Below are 21,578 nucleotides of genomic sequence, written 5' to 3'. Positions count from 1 at the left end.
TGCTTTACCTCCTCAAACGCCAACTGGCACCGCTCCGTCCACTGGACCGGATCTGAGGCACCTTTCCGGGTCAGGTCAGTCATGGGGCTGGTCAGCTCCGCAAAGTTCGGGATGAACCGCCTGTAATAGCCCGCCAGCCCCAAAAACTGCCTCACCTCTTTTTTCGTCTTGGGCGGCGGGCAGGCTGCGATGGCGGCGATCTAGTCCACCTGAGGCGCACCTGCCCGGCGCCCAAGTGGTACCCCAGATACCGTACCTCCCTCCGTCCAACTGCACACTTCCCCGGGTTGGCCGTAAGCCCCGCCTGCCTCAGGGACTCCAGCACCGCGCCCACCCGCTGCACATGCTCCGCCCAGGTGGTGCTGTGTATGATCACATCATCCAGGTAGGCGGCAGCATATGCAGCGTGCGGCCGCAGCACCCGGTCCATGAGGCGTTGAAAGGTGGCTGGGGCCCCGAACAACCCAAAAGGAAGCGTGGTGAATTGGTATAACCCAAACGGAGTGGAGAAGGCCGTTTTCCTTAGACTCTGGCGACAGAGGAATCTGCCAGTAGCCCTTGGTTAAATCCAGTGTCGTAAGAAACACGCGGTGCCCAGTCGGTCCAGGAGCTCGTCGACCCGGGGCATTGGGTAAGCATCGAACCGTGACACATCGTTCACCCTGCGATAGTCCACGCAGAACCGAATAGACCCATCCTTCTTGACCACAAGAACAATGGGACTACACCAGGCACTGTGGGACTCTTCTATTACCCCCATCTCCAGCATTGCAGCCAATTCCCGCTGAACCACCTTTCTCTTGTGTTCAGGTAACCTGTAGGGTCGTAACCGCACTGTCACGCCCGGAGGAGTCTCAATCTGGTGCTCTATGAGGTTTGTGCGTCCTGGAAGGAGAGAGAACACATCAGCAAACTGCTTTTGCAACCAGCAATGTCTGTTTTCTGGGTCCCGGAGAGACGGTCTTCACAAAGGAGCGAGGCCGGATTGGTGGATTTTGGGACCTCAGGCCCCAGCTCCTCTCTCTCAGATACCGAGGACACCAGAGAAACAGACTCCGCCTCCCTCCATGCTTTTAGGAGGTTGAGGTGGTAAGTCTGTGTAGCGCCGCCCCTATCAGAACGCACCACCTCATAGTCGACATCCCCCACTCGCCGTGTGACCACAAAGGGCCCTTGCCACTTGGCGAGGAGTTTAGAGCTGGAAGAAGGAAGCAATACAAGTACCTTCTCTCCTGGTGTGAATTGTCTCAGCCTGGCACCTCTGTTGTACAGCCGCTGCTGACGCTCCTGGGCCTGGAGCAAATTCTCACGTGACAGCTGACCCAGTGTGTGGAGCTTTGCTCGCAGGTCCAGGACGTGTTGGATCTCGTTCTTACTGGTGCTCGGCCCCTCCTCCCAGTTTTCTTTAATGAGGTCGAGCACCCCCCGTGGAGTCCTGCCGAACAAAAGTTCAAAGGGCGAAAATCCCGTGGAGGCCTGGGGAACCTCCCGTACTGCAAACAACAGAGCGTCAAGCCATTTATCCCAATTACGTTCATCGTCATTAATAAATTTACGGATCATGGACTTCAAAGTCTTATTCAGATGCTCCACCAGACCGTCGGTCTGTGGGTGGTACACACTGGTCCGAATAGACTTGATGCCCAGTAACCCGTAAAGTTCTCTCAGTGTTCTTGACATGAACTGGGTGCCCTGGTCAGTCAGAATCTCTTTCGGGATTCCGACTCGGGAGATGACCTGAAACAGCGCCTGCGCGACACTCTTTGCAGAAATGTTGCGCAAGGGTACCGCCTCCGGGTATCGTGTTGCGTAATCCACGAAGACTAACACAAAGCGATATCCGCGTGCACTCCGGTGAAATGGCCCGATGAGGTCCATAGCGATTCGCTCAAATGGAACCTCCATTAATGGCAGAGGGCGCAAAGGTGCCCTCGGAATGGCCGGAGGGTTTACCAATTGACACTCCGGGCAGGACGCACACCAACGGCGCACATCCGCCCGGATGCCCGGCCAATAAAATCGGTTCATTATCCGGTCCAGAGTTTTATCATACCCCATGTGACCAGCCATCGGGTTATAGTGAGCCGCCTGGAAAACCATTTCCCGGCGGCTCTTCGGCACCAGCAACTGGGTGCTTTCCTGCCCTGTGTGAGTGTCACGGCTCACTCTGTACAGTCTGTCCCTGATCAATGTGAAGTGCGGATATGTCTGCGCTGCGTCAGGGCGCACCAGCTGACCATCAATTCGTATCACTTGGTCAAAGGCTGAGCGTAGAGTATCGTCCCGAGACTGCTCGAGTGGAAAATCTTCCATGGAGTGAAACTCGGGAGCCGGAGGAGTCGCCATAGGAGGCTCCACCGGTTCCCCCTCCCCGTCTGCAGTGTCGGACAACCTCGCGTCACCGCTGAGCACGGCGCACACACCGCATGACCCTGTCTGCCGTGAACGCACCCCCGCAGCCTTCCCCATTAACTTATCAATGCCCGGCCAATCGGTTCCCAAGATTAAGGGGTGCGTAAGGCGGGAGCTAACCGCAACCTTCACGTTATGCTTTTTACCCCCATGTCTAATTTCCACTGACACGATGGGATACTCGTGAATGTCCCCATGCACACACCTTATCTTCACCCACAATGCCTCCACCAATGCCCCTGGTCGAACCAGGCTCTGGTGGATCATAGACTGTGTACAGCCGGAATCCACCATTGCCTGATGTATACCCCCCTGGATTCTTACCGGTACACGGTATGTCGCTCCCGGACCTGGGGAGGGTGTTGGAGAGCCGGCAACCCGGATCACCTGGCCCACCTCCATCAGCGGACACTCCCGCCGGATGTGTCCGGGCTGCCTGCACCTCCAACACTCCTGCCCTGGCGTTTGAGGGACTACCTGTGGGTTGGGAAGGGTGCCGTTGTTTACTGGGGCCGGTATGGGTCGCGTCAGGGTCTGCATCGGCTTGGCCGGAGCCAGTGCGCCGTCGCTGTCTGCCTGGCCGCCGGGGTGCACCGCCAGGTGGTCCTCCGCCAGCGTGACGGCGGCCTCCAGCGATGTTGGGCGGTGGCAGCAGACCCACGTCGACGTTTCCGCCGGCAACCCTCCAACAAACTGCTCCAGGATCGCCCGTTCTGCCACCGCCTGCGCCCCTCTTGTGCTCCCGGGCTGCAGCCACCTCGTCGCGGCGTCCCTCAGCCGTTGCGCGTATGCGAATGGCCGGTCATCGGGCCCCATCGTCGTCTCGCGGAACCGCCGCCGGTGATCCTCAGGAGTCAGCCCCAGCCGATCTATCACCGCCTTCCGCACGTCCGTGTAACTGTGGCGTGAAGCTGGGGGAAGGCCCAGGGCCGCAGTCTGCGCCTCCCCGGTGAGCAGGGGCAGGAGGCGCACCGCCCACTCCCCCGCTGGCCAGCCGCATGCCTCCGCCACCGTCTCGAACGTCTCCAAAAATGACTGTCGTCGTCCTCCGCCGTCATTTTCTTAAGCTCCACCCGCCCAGGTGGAAGGGATAGGTGTAGCCGCCGCGGTCTGGGCGGCGAGCAGTTCCAGGGCCCGAGTCTGCTCCTCTGCCTGGACCAGGAGCCTCTCCAGTATCTGCCGGTCTGCCTCCGCCCGGTCCTTCATCGTTGCTGCCATCTGACACAGCATCTGCCCCAGCAACATCACGTGCTGGGTTGGCAGATCTGGGTCTTGTTCGACGCTCTCCATTTGAGGCGAGAAAAAAAAATCTATTTTGTAAAAAAAAAATTTTTTTTTAAAGGGGTCCCACGTTTGGCTCCAGTGTGACAGGTTCGTGGCCGTCACCGGTAGGTTTTCCCCCCCCTAAGCCCCAAGGAATGCGCAACCAGAGGGAACGTTGGTAACGTGTTTTATTTGAGCGCTCTGACCGCCGACTGTGTCTCTGCTCATGGCTCCCCTCTTCCTCCTGTCCAGCTCCTTTATGGGGACAGAGCCTCGCAGATACACAAACCCAGATTGTCATCAGCTGGTCTGATGACAATCAGACCAGCTGATGACAATCAGACACCGTTCCCTGAACCACACCCCCGCTCCACCCACTCTGCAGCCGAGCTTAAACACCCCCCGCTGCCACAGTTATGTTAAGCCTGTTAGTGCGCTAGGTTTAGCTAATCCCACTCAATGCACAGTAAACCGCAGGCTGACGGTATTATGTCATTGTGTCATTGTGTCATTATGTCATTGTGTCACTGTGTCATTGTGTCATTATGTCATTATGTCATTGTGTCATAATGTCATTGTGTCATAATGTCATTGTGTCACTGTGTCATTATGTCATGATGTCATTGTGTCATTATGTCATAGTGTCATTGTGTCATAGTGTAATTGTGTCATTGTGTAATTATGTCATTGTGTCATTGTGTAATTATGTCATTGTGTCATTGTGTTATTATTTCAGCCGATATTTGAATATTTGTAGGGCCAATTAAAAAGTTGACCTGCAGGTGGCGATAGAGGAAAAGTCCTACAACGTCTGCAGAGAGCTGGTAATGACAGAATTGCAGTAGCTTTACTGAGTGTTTTTGAATTTATTTTTTTGCAGTGCATTACCCCGGTGAAAGAATTTAAACTATTTTAAATTCGTTTTGTATTTATTGTTCAAAACCAATAGCTATCATAACCTTTACTCGTACTCCCTCTTCTTCTCCGTTGACCTCTCCTCCCTCCTTTTCACGCCCTTCATTTTGTATTCAGGAAATAAAGTGCCCGTCGTGGGAATCGTATCGAGTGCTGCTCTCCACCTCGACCTTCGTATCGAGTTGCCCGTTTGCTGCTTGTTGTTTTTCTAGGATTTCGTGGCTCAACTGGCAACCAGTATGTCGTCATGAAAGAAGAGCTTGCACCACCACCACCACCCTTTTTTTTGTCTGTTTGATGATTCACTGCAAGGAAAAATGAATATTCTAAACATTCCCCCGACATTGATGTGGTTTTTTTTGTCTTTTGCTCACGACTCCCGCCGGCCTCCCAAAAATAGAATGGGAATCAGAGATTTAATGAGAGAAATTGTGCAATTGATCCACCTTTTATACTAATGGGAGAACGGATCACAGTCAATTATGGCTCTCCTCATCTCGTTGTTTAAGAGGAAGGCGCCGAGGGAAGGTGGAGTGAAGGAGACGCGTCTGGAGGAGAGATTTACCACCCAATCTCTGTATTCTGGCTTTATATTGATCCTCCACAGCTTTACAATCACTGGGTCGATGTCATCCAACACATACTAAAAATCCAGCCGGCGTCACCATTAGTGGGTGGGTCTTAATGCAAGTAAGGCCTCTTTTAAGGATCACCCGCGTCTGTCTTTACCATGACATTAAAAACCTCTAAAGGGTCAAGAGGTGTATGAGATGAGAACATGCAATATGCCCTGTTGTTATGAAACAGTATTAAAGTTTTTTTATTCAAAACTGCAACTTGTAAGGGGGAAAGAAAAAAAATCTCGTTTATACGAGAATAGAAAATAAAGGAAAGGCTGGTCTTATATCAACACAGTAATTACAATCAAAACCAGCAATCAGAGGCTGATATGAATGGAACAATCCTGCAACTCATAGCAATATGAATAAAGATGTAATTATCGTATTCAATCTTACTCAACTGCAAATGTATGTTGCAGAAGCTATCTATTCAATAACTATGTGTACATAGCAAAAATGTACACCGAGTTCAGATATATTTATTTTTCTTTTCTACATTATTATAATATTTGTAACAGCGGTGTTCATATCTTGATACATGGGATCTGATAGTGACGTAATGATAGTGATCTTAATTACTTTTTGAACAGAAAATAAATGATTCAATCCTATTTCATGAAATCGGGAATTTACAATTGACCTGAGATTTGACGCCCTGGGACAGATATTACATAATGTTTTGTGCAAAACTGCCATAATAGAATGTAATTGAATTAGCGGCAGGAAAACATGCAAATCTAGATATCTTTTCAAAAGAATAGTGCTGAGCTTAACCCCACACTGACTAATGCGTACATTTATTGATTATTTATTTCCCCCCACAACAGCAATGATCACAGAGGAACAGAAGCCAGAACCAGAAGAGCTGTGGCTATAGTGGAAGTGCTCTTGGATCCATTGGCGTCCATCAGTGATTCAACAGGCTCTAATGTAGCGTGCTATTTTTTAATTTTTTATAATATGTTATTGTAGATGCCAAAAGAGGACCTTCAAGTACAATAACTCTCATGATGTCGCAGGGTTCAACGGCGCCACCTCCGTGTCGACTATAACAGGATCACACGTGCTCACCGTGGCGACGTTTAGCGTGTATAGTGGTCACTACGTGTAGCATTAGCTTAGCATGTTATTACGATGTTATTACATTGGATATTAAGGCGAGTCCACCCCGACCACGGTACCATTTCTCAGACTCAGACTACCGGTTTCTATGCCACCCTCGCTAATTCTCTCGTCTCCTAATTCCTTAAATCCCACATAATACTTTGATGGTAAGATTTATTTCATGCATGTAAATTCCAAGTTAAAACAGAAATGCTTTGCAAAATTTACCGCAAAAGGCTCATTTCTGTACGTCCCACAAATCTCGGCTCTCCAGTCTGTTATTGTTCCACAATTATATAACAGATGGATACAGCGGTAGAAGACTGGTGTGAAGGGATTAATCAAGAGAGAGGACAGTTTAATAATCTCTGAACACGGAAACCAGGCGGCTGCAACCTCTTTCTTGAAGGCATTTCACAACAGCCGCGGGGATGTGAAGCAAAGTATTAAAAAAAACCTCTGATGATGAACATCCTGGTGCTTGTGGAAACTTACCGAGTTGGACAGTTGGTAAGCAACATAAATATGTTTTATTTTTTTCATTCACTCTCCTTTTTTTGCGTTGTCCAAGCGAGACGGATACGAATAGAATCGCCGGGCAGATTAAGGACCAAATCCAGCACCGGCTCCTCTTTAATGTGGTCTGTCACACACATGTGCACCGAAATAACACTGAAGCTAATCCAACGGTGCATTTTCCTCTGGAGGATCTATAAAAAAAAGAAGAAGAAAAGTCTCTACTCTGCTCCTCAGTGCGGCTTAGCTAACGCTTGAGAGCTGATGTGGCTTCGCCATCTTCATCTTTTCCCAGTTAAAAAATGGGGAGGACTCTTGAGGAACGCTGCCTGCTTTCTACTCCGTAGGGGATTTTACGGATGTCACCCAGTCAAAGTGCCGTGGGTTGATGGGAGGGATAGGGGGGGACGGGGGAGGGGTTTATGAGAAGACAGCATCCGGGCACACAGAAGGCATGTGTGTATAAGGGGGGTACAAGGTATGTGTGCAGGCAGATACCACATGTAGCCCTCGGGGCCTGTCAGCCCCATCACTCGGCTCCGCTTCTGAAATCTCACGGCGCTTTCATGAGGTTTAGTCAGTGGCGGTGCGTCCATAGAGGGCGCTAGGGCGCAGCCCCTCTTAAAATTTTGAGATGAAAAAAAAAAGAAGAAGAACAAAATATAATATATACTGTCAAAAAACATTATATACCAAATCATTTAAATAGTAAATATACCGTGTTGACGCGCTAAATGTGTGTGGGAGACCGTCAGCCCCTGTCAACAACCACTTAAATGTGACATAAATAATATATCGCCACTCATCATCACGGAGAGAAGCCCCTCCCTATTTTCGGGGCACCGGCCCAACGTGTGCGTGCGGCAGCGAGCAAACATTTCACGGTCGTTTCGGCAAGGACGGCTTCTCATTGGCGGATGAAACGTGAATCTTGGGGCGCAAAAATGTGAGCCCAGGCCAATCACATGGTTTCTTATTTCACGTGGTTGGACTATTCGGCCAATCAGAGACCGGTATCGTTCCCTCAGCCAGAGAGCTCCACGGAGCTACGCGAGCAGGCTGCTAACCGGAGCTGGTTAGCTGGAGGCTCAGTGAGTAATGCGCTGTTTAGTTTCCCCTGTCTGTTGTTCCAAAGTCCTGGGACTGAAACTCTCTGGACTACAACGGGGGGAGGGATCTAAAGAGCTTCAGACAAGTGTAAAGCACAAATCTTGCCGCAGTTATCTAGCTAACAGCATGAAGCTGACTCGCTAACAGCCTGAAGCTAACCCTGTTTGCAGAGCAGAGCAGCAGAAGGAGACCGAACTGGCATCGAAAACACAACGAAGAAGTTCTGAAAAACAGACGCATTCCCTCAAGAATAATAGAAGCAGGCTCGTCACAGATATGATTGACTTTAACCAGAGAGTTATTGAGAAGTTTGCCAACTTTAAAGAGAGGAGGGCTACTTGTCTTTACAGTAGTGGGTCTACTCTGTCAAACACCCAATGTAACATGTGATCTCTTTCTGACTCTATTCTGCTCTGAACCTCTTTCATGTGAGGGTGAAACTCTTTTATTTTGCAAACCTCTGAAATCCAACCCAATGTTCCTTAAAGCTGCTCTGAACCTCTCATGCCCAAAGTTACAGTGTGTTGATAGTTGTTATTGGACAGTGTTGAGCACGGTGTTTTCTTGAAATAAAGCTTTGTTTTTTACAATATTCTACTCAAAACCTCTTTTCTTCTCATTGTTGAGTGCTATTTAAACCGCGTCGCCCAACTGCGCCCCCCCCCCAAAAAAAATTCACCAGCCGCCACTGGATTTAGTGCAAATAAAACAAACGTGGCGTCACAGCCGATCCTTATCAGAGACAAACTCAGCCGCTCACAATGTGCATGTTGCGCATTAGAAGATGTAGTTTGTTTATATCCAGCCTCACGTTGCACAAACTGAATACAATGAGTCACAAGCAGGGTTCATAACCATGTGGACCAATGGGTTTCAAGGACTTTAAACCAAATTTCCATGACCGAACATTTTGATTAAAGAAATAAATGGAGTATTTATTCTTTTAATCAAACTTTAAATGCACATTTCCATGTCCAAAAATGTTGTGAAATCTCCGTGTATACACGAGTCTTTCCCTTAAATGACATAAATAAATGAGAGACAATAGTTTGATTAAAGGAAAACATTTCTATAGAAGTATTTATTCTTTTAATCCAACTTTAAATGCAAATTTCCATGTCCAAACATGTCCGTGTATACATGAGTAGGTATATACCTTGTATAACACAAATTAATGAGAGACAATAGTTTGATTAAAAAAATGAATGTTTATATAAATATTTATTATTTTAATCAAACTTTAAATGCAAATTTCCATGTCCAAAAATGTTGTGAAATCTCCATGTATATATGAGTATATACCTTGTATGACACAAATGAATGAGAGACAATAGTTTGATTAAAAGAATAAATGTTAACATAAATATTTATTCTTTTAATCAAACTGTGTCAATGCAAATGACTTTTCCAAATTTTTTGAGATTTTATTTTCTCTCTTCCATTTTCCAGGCCCTGAAATAACCATTTTTTAAAATTCCATGACTTATCCAGGTTTTCCATGAACCCTGTAAAAAGTAACGGTCGTATAACACGAGCGCCGGCATCCATCTGCTCCGAGTCGCTCTCCAGTTTTTCATCGAACGCCGCATTCAGAGATTTCATATTTCATCATTTTCAAGACATCGAGAGCGGGCCGAGAGGCGTGTTGGAATCCAGGTGTAGCTCTACGGCTAAATCACCTTTCTATTGATTTCTTTACAGACCGCACGCAGCACACTGCAGATACACTGAGCGTCTCCCATCCTCCAGAAAATCCCCTCGCTGTTACTTTAAGTTTTTTATGAAGTTTCCGCCTCCATGCGTCGTGGCTACACGCGGGGTTACACCACGTCTACGCGCCACGAGACACCTTCCTCCCCTTCCTCTTCTCATTTAATGATGTGGAGGAGGACAGCTTCCTGTACGTGAGGCGGCGGAGTCTCGTACCGCCGAACCGATTCCCCTCACAACATCGCGGGAGAAAGGTCACGCGGAGGAATCGAATAGGTTGTCATTAGCTAACGCGAGAGGGGGCGGGGGAGGGGCAATTTCACGGCGGCATGCATGTGCTGAACTAATTGAAGAGTGACGTTCGAAAGACGTGCGTCCGCGACGCGGCGATGGTCGATTCTTTGTTATTATAGAGACGAGCTGTAAAAATAGCGGCATGCAGACGGCACTGGGAGGAGGGACAGAACTTCTATAACGTCCACTTCCTGTTCAACAGGAAGTGGACGTTATAGATTTATTCATCCGGTTGCTCCCGGCTGGTTGTCAATACAACGCAACGCAGGGGGCGGGTCTTAATGACGGCTTTATTTCTTCTTCTCACTCGCAACCTAAAGATGGCCAGGTCACCCTCGAAAAAGAGCCCACCATTAATTCAGCTTCAGGCTTTTCCTGGTTAAATACATTTAAATCCTTTTTTCTTTTAATAACACTTTTTTTTGGGACAGTTGTTCATATTTACTCCCCATCAAATATTTCTCTCTTCAAAGAAATATTTTATAGATTTTTTTCCATTGCAGTACAACAATGTTGTTGTTAGATTAATGTCTGTTAAATCCCAAAAAAATCATCACAGCCATTAATTTATAAAAATAAATAAAGTTACACAAAAACTTTATGTCTCTTATAAAAAGATGTTCAATCTCAATGAGGCATTTCCTGGTTAAATACATTTAAATCCTTTTTTTTTTTAAATAACACATTCTTTTGAGACAGTTTTTCATATTTGTCTCTTCTAAGAAATATTTAATATTTTTTTTCCCACTGCAGTCCAACAATGTTGAGTGGAGATGATAACGTCTGGGTCAACCCAAAAATACACAGGCAAAATAAAAAATAAGACTCATCACAGCCATTACATTTATAACTAGAACGAGCACTCGGTAGAGCGCATACCTTCGCATATCACAAGATTGGGCATTGAATTATGAAAATGTTGGCATTAGTTGCATGCCAATTGGACAAAAATGTATCGTGCTATGGTAAAAAAAAGATGTTGACCTTTCCATGACCTTGACCTTGACCTTTGACCCGATTGATCCCAAAATCTAATCAAATGGTCCCCGGATAATAAGCAATCATCCCACCAAATTCCATGTGATTCAAGAAGATTTGACCTGTTCATGACCTTTGACCTTGACCTTTGACCCGATCGATCCCAAAATCTAATCAACTGGTCCCCGGATAATAACCAATCATCCCACCAAATTCCATGCGATTCGGTTCAATACTTTTTGAGTTCTGCGAAAGATTTTGACCTGTTCATGACCTTTGACCTTGACCTTTGACCCGATCGATCCCAAAATCTAATCAACTGGTCCCCGGATAATAAACAATCATCCCACCAAATTTCATGCGATTCGGTTCAATACTTTTTGAGTTTTGCGAATAACACGCATACAAATAAATAAATAAATAAATAAATACATACACGGCGATCAAAACATAACCTTTCGGCATTTTCAATGCGAAGGTAAAAATAAATAAAATACACAAGCTAAGTGTTTGCCCTCCTCACCTTCAGCACCGCGCTCTGGTCGAAGTTGTAGGCACTGGGCCGTCCCTCCAGGGTGGAGAACGCCACGTTCCCCCCGGTGAGGGGGGAGATGTCGCTGAACTCGTCGGTGCACGACGCCGTCCTCTCGTCGTCTCCCGGCCGGATGTACGCCTTGGCGTCCTTCCCGTACGTCTTCGCGCAGGAGGCGCTGTAGAACTGGTACGGCGTCCACGGCCCGCCTTCCTCCGTGCGCTTGTAGATGGCGAAGCTCTCCGGCCGACTGGTGTAGAATTTCAACCGTATGTAGGTTATCTCGAAGGCCTTCCCTGCAGGGAAACAGATGCACACGATTAGCTTCTGAATGGAAGAGAACTAGTGCTGCAACGAGATGCTCTGTAGTTACACAGTTAGCTCTGCGCTGGTTATGTAAGAGACGAATACTGCAGCGGTGAGAGTTTAGGGCGCAGGAGAAAAATACATAATTGTCTTATAAAAAGGAAGGGAAACAATGGGGCACAGGCTTAATGCCCCCGCGCCTCCATGCAGGATGTTGCTCATGCCGCAGTAGAAGAATACCTGGGATCATGTTCTCATTATCCAAATCATCAAGGGGGCCCCAGAAGTGAAACATAGGTCAAAAAGAAGGGAAAAAACGACACTTATTTGTTCTTATTATTACAATAACTGCGGGAGAGAGTAGTCCAGTGAGTGCACGATAACAAGGCTGCAGACTCACGATGGATGTGACGCAACACCGGAGTGCGACGGGGAGAGAAGCAACAGGTGAGATCGATGGAAACGTGATTGGTCAAACATGGGGGGGGGGGGTCAGTATTAAACGTATTGATTCATATATCAAACGTGAGGTTTTAGTTGTATATCGTATCAGCCATTTGTTTTTACGAGGTGGAGACCTTTTCATAGATTTGTATTCTACCTAAAAATCTGGGAAGAAGGAAAATTGGTTTCGGAGTCCAAATCTCATCCGGAAGAAGATCTGCACCAAAAACGAGGATATATATATACATATATATATATATGTATATATATATTAGGGCTGTCAGCGTTAACGTGTTAATCTATGCGATTAATTTGGCCGCGTTAACGCACTAAAATATTTTAACGCAATTAACGCAACTTTGTTTACTTCCGGTGTGCCTTGAAGTTTTTACACTCCTCTGAGTGTCAAACCGCGGCAGTATGGTTTAACACTGTTTCCGTTTTGAAAACAATTATTTCTCCGCGAAACTAAGAAGCAGAAATCAGTTTAAACTCGTGGATGAATCAGTCGGGTTTCCTCCTGCTCTCCTTCCTCCTGTCTCCCCCTCTGATACACAGAGGAACGAAGGGGCGACGTGTCGGGTGACGCGGCGCGGGAAGAACTCGTCACACGAAACCTTCAACGTGATTTGTCAATCCGTTTGTCTGTCAACATTTTGCGAAAAAAACAACCAATGACCGACCCACCAAAACAGGTGAAGCTCATTCGCAACCTGTCAGTCAGAGAACAAGAGAATACGGCGCGAGGACAACTGAGCCTCATTGAATAGAGCTGAGATTGTTCTGGAATGTTTGATGTATAACACGTGGGTATGTGTCATATGCAAACGCCTTTAAAAGGTGAATAATTTTTTTTTGTAAAATGGAGAAAATGAGCCCAGCCTCCAGAGGGTTAACGTGACATATTTGAATGTCAGTCAGTTACCAAGGCCACTGGTTCTGCTGCTGTTCAGTGTTAAAGATGACAGGACCAATGGGGTCTCAATATACTTCTTTTTTTTTACTAATCTGGATGTTTCACTGAAGAAACAATTTATCATCCACAATATTAAATACCTCGCTGACACTTTATATGTAGGAGCCTCTTTGAAAACACAGCTCTGTGTGAAGTTTTGTCTTTAAAAAGAAGAAGAAAAAAACTTTGAATCGCGATTAATGAATTTCAAAATGTGCGATTAATTAGTTAATTTTTTTAAATCGATTGACAGCCCTAATATATATACACTACCGTTCAAAAGTTTGGGATCACTTAGAAATGTCCTTATTTTTCAAAGAAAAGCATTGTTTTTTTCAATGAAGATAACATTAAATCAATCAGAAATACACTCTATACATTGTTAATGTGGTATATGACTATTCTAGGTGGAAACGTCTGGTTTCTAATGAAATATCTCCATCGGTGTATAGAGGCCCATTTCCAACAACTATCACTCCAGTGTTCTAATGGTACATTGTGTTTGCTAATCGCCTTAGAAGACTAATATCTTATTAGAAAACTCTTGAAAACCCTTGTGCAATTATGTTAGCACAGCTGAAAACTGTTTTGCTGATGAGAGAAGCTATAAAACTGGCCTTCCTTTGAGCTAGTTGATTATCTGGAGCATCACATTTGTGGGTTCGATAAGACTCTCAAAATGGCCAGAAAAAAAGAACTTTCATGTGAAATTCGCCAGTCTATTCTTGTTCTTAGAAATGAAGGCTATTCCATGCGAGAAATTGCAAAGAAACTGAAAATGTCCTACAGCGGTGTGTACTACTCCCTTCAGAGAACAGCACAAACGGGCTCTAACCAGAGCAGAAAGAGAAGTGGGAGGCCCCGGTGCACAACTCAGCAAGAAGACAAGTACATTAGAGTCTCTAGTTTGAGAAATAGGCGCCTCACAGGTCCTCAACTGGCAGCTTCTTTAAATGGTACCCAAAACGCCAGTGTCAACGTCGACAGTGAAGAGGCGACTCCGGGATGCTGGCCTTCTAGGCAGAGTGGCAAAGAAAAGCCATATCTGAGACTGGCCAATAAAAGAAAAGATTGGTATGGGCAAAAGAACACAGGCATTGGACAGAGGAAGATTGGAAAAAGGTGTTATGGACAGATGAATCCAAGTTTGAGGTGTTTGGATCACACAGAAGAACATTTGTGAGATGCAGAACAGGTGAAAAGATGCTGGAAGAGTGCCTGACACCATCTGTCAAGCATGGTGGAGGTCATGTGATGGTCTGGGGCTGCTTTGGTGCTGGTAAAGTGGGAGATTTGTACCAGGTAAAGGGATTTTAAATAAGGAAGGCTATCACTCCATTTTGCAACGCCATGCCATACCCTGTGGGCAGCGCTTGATTGGAGCCAATTTCCTCCTCCAACAGGACAATGACCCAAAGCACACCTCCACATTGTGCAAGAACTATTGAGGGAAGAAGCAGGCAGCTGGTCTGCTGTCTGTAATGGAGTGGCCAGCACAGTCACCAGATCTCAACCCCATTGAGCTGTTGTGGGAGCAGCTTGACCGTATGGTCCGCAAGAAGTGCCCATCAAGCCAATCCAACTTGTGGCAGGTGCTTCATGAAGCGTGGGGTGACATTTCAACAGATTACCTCAACAAATTAACAGCTAGAATGCCAAAGGTCTGCAATGCTGTAATTGCTGCAAAAGGAGCATTCTTTGACGAAAGCAAAGTTTGAAGAAAAAAATTAATACTTCAAATACAAATCATTATTTCTAACCTTGTCAATGTCTTGACTATATTTTCTATACATTTTGCAACTCATTTGATAAATAAAAGTGTGAGTTTTCATGGAAAACTCGAAATTGTCTGGGTGATCCCAAACTTTTGAACGGTAGTGTACATACATAGCATACCCAAGTTATTTGGGGGGATTCAGCAGATCCGACTCTGTCGTCATGTAATTGGTGTTGCATTCTAGCATTCTTTTTTTTAAGGTGCATAATAAGTTGAGGCAATGGGGGACGGGTGTGGGGTTGGAAAAGAAATGCCTTCGAACATCCTTTTTTTCCACATTTTGTATACTCAGGTGGCTTGAATTATTTGGCAGCGTTTGCCTGCAGCGGCGTCCCTGTGGGGGGACTTAGCCCGTCGTCCTTATTTGGGTTTCGTATGAAAGATGACATCTTCTCTTTCCTCCTAATCTCGGAGCAAACAGAGAGCCGGGGGCCTTCTTCGTGATCGAATGTGTGTCATTTTCTCCCGTTGTCTACTCGCTGTGGACACTTGAAACTGTAAACCCGGAGCCGTGTCGTGGAGGCGAGTAACGCGTACTCGAATATACACGAACACAGATTCAGAGTCAAGCCCGATGTCATATCGACATGACATGAAGAAACCCTCCTGGCGGGGGCGTCTTCATTGCACTCTTGGGGTCCTTCCCCCCCCCCCCCCCCACATCATTAGATACCAAGTCTCTGCCTGCTCTGCACAATCCATCGAGCGACGCCATCCACCGCCACCGCCGTAACAACATCTGTTGCTCTTTTTAACATATTCTGCCGAGTCAGCTAGGCGGAGAAGCGTCTCCGTCTCCGATCTCTGCAGCACGATATCTCTAATGGTATCTTTCCTTTAGGAGCCCCGAGATCATCAGCTTTTCATTTACTCCCCGCAATGAGGTGAGCTCCGCCCCCGCCGCTGGGGCCGAGGCAAAAAGAAAAAAAGCATGAAAAGAGGCGGGAAGATGAAACATTTGTCGGATATCCCGTGATGACACGCCGACTAATTGCAAAGGATCTTTGTGTGTCGTTGTTATGCACAAAGTTTCATGATTTGTGGTTGTTCCTCTTTCAGGAGTGCATACTTTAAAGCATTTATCAGAGTGTGTGTGGCACGACAAAGAGGGATTTTAGCAACCAGATCCTAACCAAGCTAAATAACCACATATACTACCAGATCAAATACACCCTGGAATAGAATTCACACGTTTTCTTTGGCCGTTCAGAGCATGAGTCTCTCTTTGTTTGCCCGTTCTCTGGTCCGTGAACCGAGGAGAGCAGCACGGTGTGTAACTTCGTGACGCCGATGCCGAATCGGATCCGGCTGAAGCGTCACTAACGGGAGGAAAAAGAAGCGTGTTTGGATGCAGACTTTAAGAGTGTAAAGCTGCTGCGGGAGCAGCGTCTGACCCTCCTCTGAGTCATTAGTGTCAACTCAACACAGCTGCTCTCGTCCACCTGGACCGAGGCGGGCTGAGACTACACAGCAAGTCCCGTAGACTCAATATTTACGATATGTTTACTCATCTAAACGGAGATTTAACATTTTTTTTTGTGCCGATTTTTTCTTCCAGTCACGCTGCGTCTCAAAGATGGCGGACGAAGTCGAGCATCGTGACTCATGTGCAGGCCGATATTCTGCCTGCGAGAGCGTCAGACCCTTTTATTTTATCATTGTTTTACATCGAGACAGGAAGCTGCTCGTCTCCGACTGAATGAGAACCAGCTGCTCAGGCCGTGTGGATCTCAACGAGTCTTTGTGGGAAAATCCTGACCCCAATTCCTTACCAGCTAAACCGCGCAGTGTTTTCTTTATTCTACCCCCTTTTTCCTCATTATGTTTTGTTTACTCCCCTTGAAGCAGCCCTCCTCCTCCTCCTCCTCCACTCTGACCTGGCTGCAATATGTGTCCCCGCATCCGACTGCTGTGTTTATCGTCCCAGCATTTGCCTGTATTCCCTTTCAGAGAGAGCTTGTTTGGTTTGGAGAGGCAAAGGAAAACAGTATTGTCGAAAGACACCCCCCACCAGCGACCCAGATGGATCGCAGAGCTTTCATGTGGGGACCAAAGCGGCGGCCACACATCCAACATTGCAGGATAGCCATTCACATAAAAACTGCGTGCTAAGAAAACAGAATCAGCAATCATTTTGAGGATGCCAGAATAATATTCCAAAGCGTCGGATCGGGTAAAACACACGTTTGGGAGAGGGGGGCAAAGGTCAATTTAGTCCGAGAGGAGACGGACATGTGGGTGTTGGGATTGTCTGAAGAATATCAAAAACCCTCCAGACAACGCGGAGCAGCAACATTGGCAGCCTTTCTCCAAAAAGCGTCATAACATAGCCGTACATCTAACTTGCTATTGAAAAAAAATAATCAATATCCTCTATCTGATGGAGGCCCCGCTTGCTTTTCGGAAGCGTGTCACAAAACAGTTTTGACTACGGTTAAAGTTTGTATGTTCAATTTCTGTCATCTCTTTGTTTCCCTTTGAAGAGGAGCTTCACACTCCAACCGGAACAGAGGAGGAAAGAGGAGACAGGAAATATATAAATAAGAAAAGTTTTTTGATGAGCAACTGTCTTCCCTGACTGAGTCCAACCAAACACCGAGTTAGCTAACGTAGGGTGACCAGATTTGAGTTTGTGAAAAAGAGGACACTTCGTCTGGGGGGGGGGGGGGGTGCTGAGCGAATAAACATCTCTCTTGTTCTGCCTGTTTTGTGATATACATGCCTAAAAGGTGCCTAATATTTCTAGACTGAAATAATATCGGCATTATAATTATTATAACTATGAGGATTTTTTTGTTGCCTATTTTGTTGAGCCCCCTCAGAACTTGGTGCCCTCCGCACAGCGCGTAGTGCGCGTGATGGGAGCGGCGGCGCTGGTAGGAGTTTATAGCATGCCGCACAAACAACAATGAACTAGTGGAGGCGGCAAGTTGCTCAGTGTTGCCAGATTGGAAATGGTGAAGTATCGTACCAAAGGCCCTTTTCCAGACGTCCACTTTTCCCCGGACATGTCCTCTTTTTGAGACCTAAAAAATGCGTCCGGCAGGGATTCAAAAAACGTCCGGGATTTTGCTTCGTCGGATATTTGTGTTTCTTTGGGTCTTTCACAAACTAGTTATTACCCCTTACAAGTTTTGGAAATGGTATCTCTCTTACGTTCCACCTTCTTGCGCGAGCTCTGACAGAATAGAGAACAGTCATTGGTCGACCGATCTCAGGGTTGCCAGATACACGATAATTATCCTCCAAATACAACCATTTTGAGCCTTTGGTATGATACTTCACCATTTCCAATCTGGCAACACTGAGCACCTTGCCGCCTCTACTAGTTGCATTGTTTACAGCACATGACATCTTTTTTATTTGTTATCATTATTGCTTCAATATATGAACAAGACACATTAAAGATTTGTTTTACATTTGCACTTTGCAGTTTTGTTAAAGTTCAATAAATAGATGTTCATATAGTCATTTGTGTCATTTTTGTCATTTCATTTGTGACATTTGTATGCATTCACATGGTCATGGTGCGGCATGCTATACACTAAAGAATGAACCATGCTCAGGCTGATGGATTTCCATCTTCGGTTTACCAAGTGCCCAACGAAGGAATTTGACATTTTGGGAAAAAGCCTAGATGCTGATTCATTCACTTTCTTGAAGGTTATAACCTGACAACATGTGTGTGTGTGTGTGTTGCCTTATGGTGGCGGTGCAGAAGACAACAAACAAAATATAACTACATAATTGTATTTAATTACATTTTTCATGCTCAGCTAAACCAACAATCTGCTTTATGTTCAATGGATGAATAAAGAGTGGTAGTGGTCTTCTCATCCAACTAAACCAATTGGCGTTTCGACAACAATGTAGGACTATTTATTTCGGATTACACGGCGGTTTAATTGTCCAAATGTTTATTTGTTTTGGGTTGTTCGCAGGAAAGTCCCTTTTTACTTCTCTTTGTTGAGTAAAATACTGTATTGTTATAGTGGATAGCTCATTTACAGGGCGAGAGGAGATTACAACCAACACACATAATACATTTAACACCATAGAAATCCTGATTTCAACCTTTAACCTGAAATAAATGAAAAAATGTAGATGCACATTAGATATTATTGTTTATATAGTTCAACAAATATAGGGGGCCCAGAGCAATATTTTTCAGAATGTCCCAATTTCCTGTGTACGTCCTTGCTGAGAAATTCCTTTACACACACACACACACACCCACACACACACACACACACACACACACACACACACCACGCAATAACACAGCTCAGCAAATAAATGAAAGTAGGAAAAGGTAATTTCATTCTTGCTTTGTAACATTAATCGTCCCAATTTAATTCAGTTAAAGTGACAAATGTGCCGCGTTACTTATTCCAGCAGCTTTGCGCCGCATGCTAATGGGGTAATGACGCTAATGGCTCAAGCTGATCTCGTAAAAGTTTGTGAAACGAGAACTGTCTTCAAATGCAAATATATACGCAGGGTGTGCAAAAGGAAAAAGTGAGTCAAAGAGTGCGTGAAGGAGGCAATCATAGACTCGGTATTACTAAAGCAGGAATAATGGTCGCATATTTGTTTTGAACTGCGACGACCCAGCTTCAGTTTAAGGGAAGTGAAGTCTAATTATTTAAATTGATGGTTTTCACATTATGCAACGACTAAATCCGAAAACCCAAACATTTCTCTTCCTGTAATGAAGCTTTCAACCCAGGAGCCTTGGCCCAGATGCAGTGTGCTGTCCATGCATGTGAGTGACTGCTACTCCAGCTTTTCAAATGCCCAACAAAAGAAAAAATGTTTGACTTACACGCTTCACTTCACGCTGGAGGAACATTGTGTTTAGATAACAACAACGAAATGAAATGTACCTGCCTGGAAAGTCAGTGCACAGCGTTTGAATTCTTATGTTGCACGGTATTATTTGGCCATGTCCTGACCCAATCCATTTCTATGAAGAAACATGAACATGGGGCTCTGGCCCAATTCATATCTTAAAAAAACCACCAAAAAAACCCTCTCCAGCTCGAGTCGTGACTGTATTGAGGCATCCGGATCCAGACAGGGTTCAGCACAAATACCCCTGGTGGTACGTGGGCTACAATGTCAACCATCACTCAGTCGCTATCTAGACACGCCAGATGCAAGAGTGTGTGTCTCCCAGACGCACAAACACTTCCAAGTCTTGGGCCACGTCTGGGCTAAAGTGTGTGTGTGTGTGTGTTTATGAGGACGTGCAGTGCAGAGCCGCGACTGAACAACACGAAGAATGCATTGGTAAGCACAGCTGTTTGAGATTAAAGATTTCCACATGAGTGTACCGGCAGCACTCGGAGCAATATGCACCGAGAAACTCTTTGCGAAGAAAAAGAAAAGTGAAAGAAGTGCTGAAGGTTCAACTCTACCCATCCCCCCCCCCCCCCCTCCCCCGAGGACGCCTGACGTGCACTGACTGATGTGAAATACCATCAGCGGACTGGTTAACACTGGGAACCACCTGCCTCCTGCGTCCAGCGCTATACGTCTAATGCTGATCATCATATGTTACACGCACACACACACACACACACACACAAGTGGAGGGAAGTCCGTCCGTTCTGGGGGGGGGGGGGGTTGGGTTCTGCCGAGCTCGTTCTTACCCAGGTGGAGGGTGAGGTTGACAGATCCGGGGTGCTGGACGCCGTAGTACATGGACTGGCTCTGCCACCACGTGGGCTCCTCGTTCCTGTGGAAGTCCGTCAGGAGGCCGGCGCCGTGGCTCAGGTGCGGCGCCGACGCGTCACAGTGGTGGCAGGAGCGCGTGGAGCCGGTCTGCATGCAGTAGTCTTCGGGCGGGGAGCCGCACGCGTTGGACGCCACCGCGGTGCGATTGAAGGCCACGTTCTCGAACCTGGGCAGGCAGCGGCTCGGCGCGCCGTCCTCGTCCACGCACGAGTCCATGGCGGCGCCGGCGAGGAGGAGGTGGCGGTGGGGATGCAGAAAAAAGAGCAGCGGGAGAAGAGAGCTCACGGCAAAGTGTGTTTCCATGTCTACAAAACACTTCTAATCACACACACACACACACACACACACACATTCACAGTCATGCACTCGGATGCAAAGACGCCAACACATGCAAGACCCTGACTGCAGAGAAGTAATCCGACCACAAGAAAGGAGTCCAGACTCTGGGCGGTGCTGGTCTACACTGACATGTGTTCTCCCTTTGTGGACTGGAATGAAGTTTGTGCAAGACCTCCTCTCAATCGGGGGGCAGCATGAGACCCAGAGGAGGGACAGGGGTGGGGAGGAGGAGGAGGGGGGGGAGGAGGCTAGAAACAGGCCTTGAAAACTTCTCCACCTGCTGGTCGACAGGAGCGCTGCACCCCTGTTCGCTTGAGCTGACGCCGTTTGACAAGGAGAAACATCTTCAACGGCCTCTTTAAAGAAGTAAAAAACGAGAGTGAGGTTGTTATGCCCTCGGGGCATCAGGGGGGAGGGGGGGGGGGGGCGTTCAGGGACGAACAGAATATCGTCGATATGGTGATGAATGCACTCGGCGGTCGGCAGGACGCTCCGATAAACGCTGACTGCGGGGATTCGCAGCGGAAACACGAGAGGTGCTAAAAACTGTCGGCTCGGGTCATC

At 46.7% G+C, this 21,578-nt stretch overlaps 1 protein-coding gene across 1 annotated transcript in view; it reads right to left on the bottom strand.

The window, feature by feature from the left end:
* The window catches only part of lamc3 (laminin, gamma 3), a 106,987-nt gene extending 85,872 nt beyond the window's left edge, over positions 1 to 21,115 (bottom strand). Inside the window, exons 1-2 of the mRNA XM_056432134.1 lie at positions 20,591 to 21,115; positions 11,446 to 11,750 (exon numbers count right to left, since the gene is read on the bottom strand). Coding sequence (XP_056288109.1) covers positions 11,446 to 11,750; positions 20,591 to 20,978 — 693 coding nt within the window. The 5' untranslated portion in view covers positions 20,979 to 21,115. The remainder of the gene's footprint in view (positions 1 to 11,445; positions 11,751 to 20,590) is intronic.
* Positions 21,116 to 21,578: the final 463 nt, after the last annotated feature.

The sequence above is a fragment of the Pseudoliparis swirei genome, chromosome 15, assembly GCF_029220125.1.
Source record: "Pseudoliparis swirei isolate HS2019 ecotype Mariana Trench chromosome 15, NWPU_hadal_v1, whole genome shotgun sequence".
NCBI lineage: Eukaryota > Metazoa > Chordata > Actinopteri > Perciformes > Liparidae > Pseudoliparis > Pseudoliparis swirei.
Note: the sequence above shows the minus strand (reverse complement) of the source record. Positions and strands in the feature narration are given on the sequence as shown.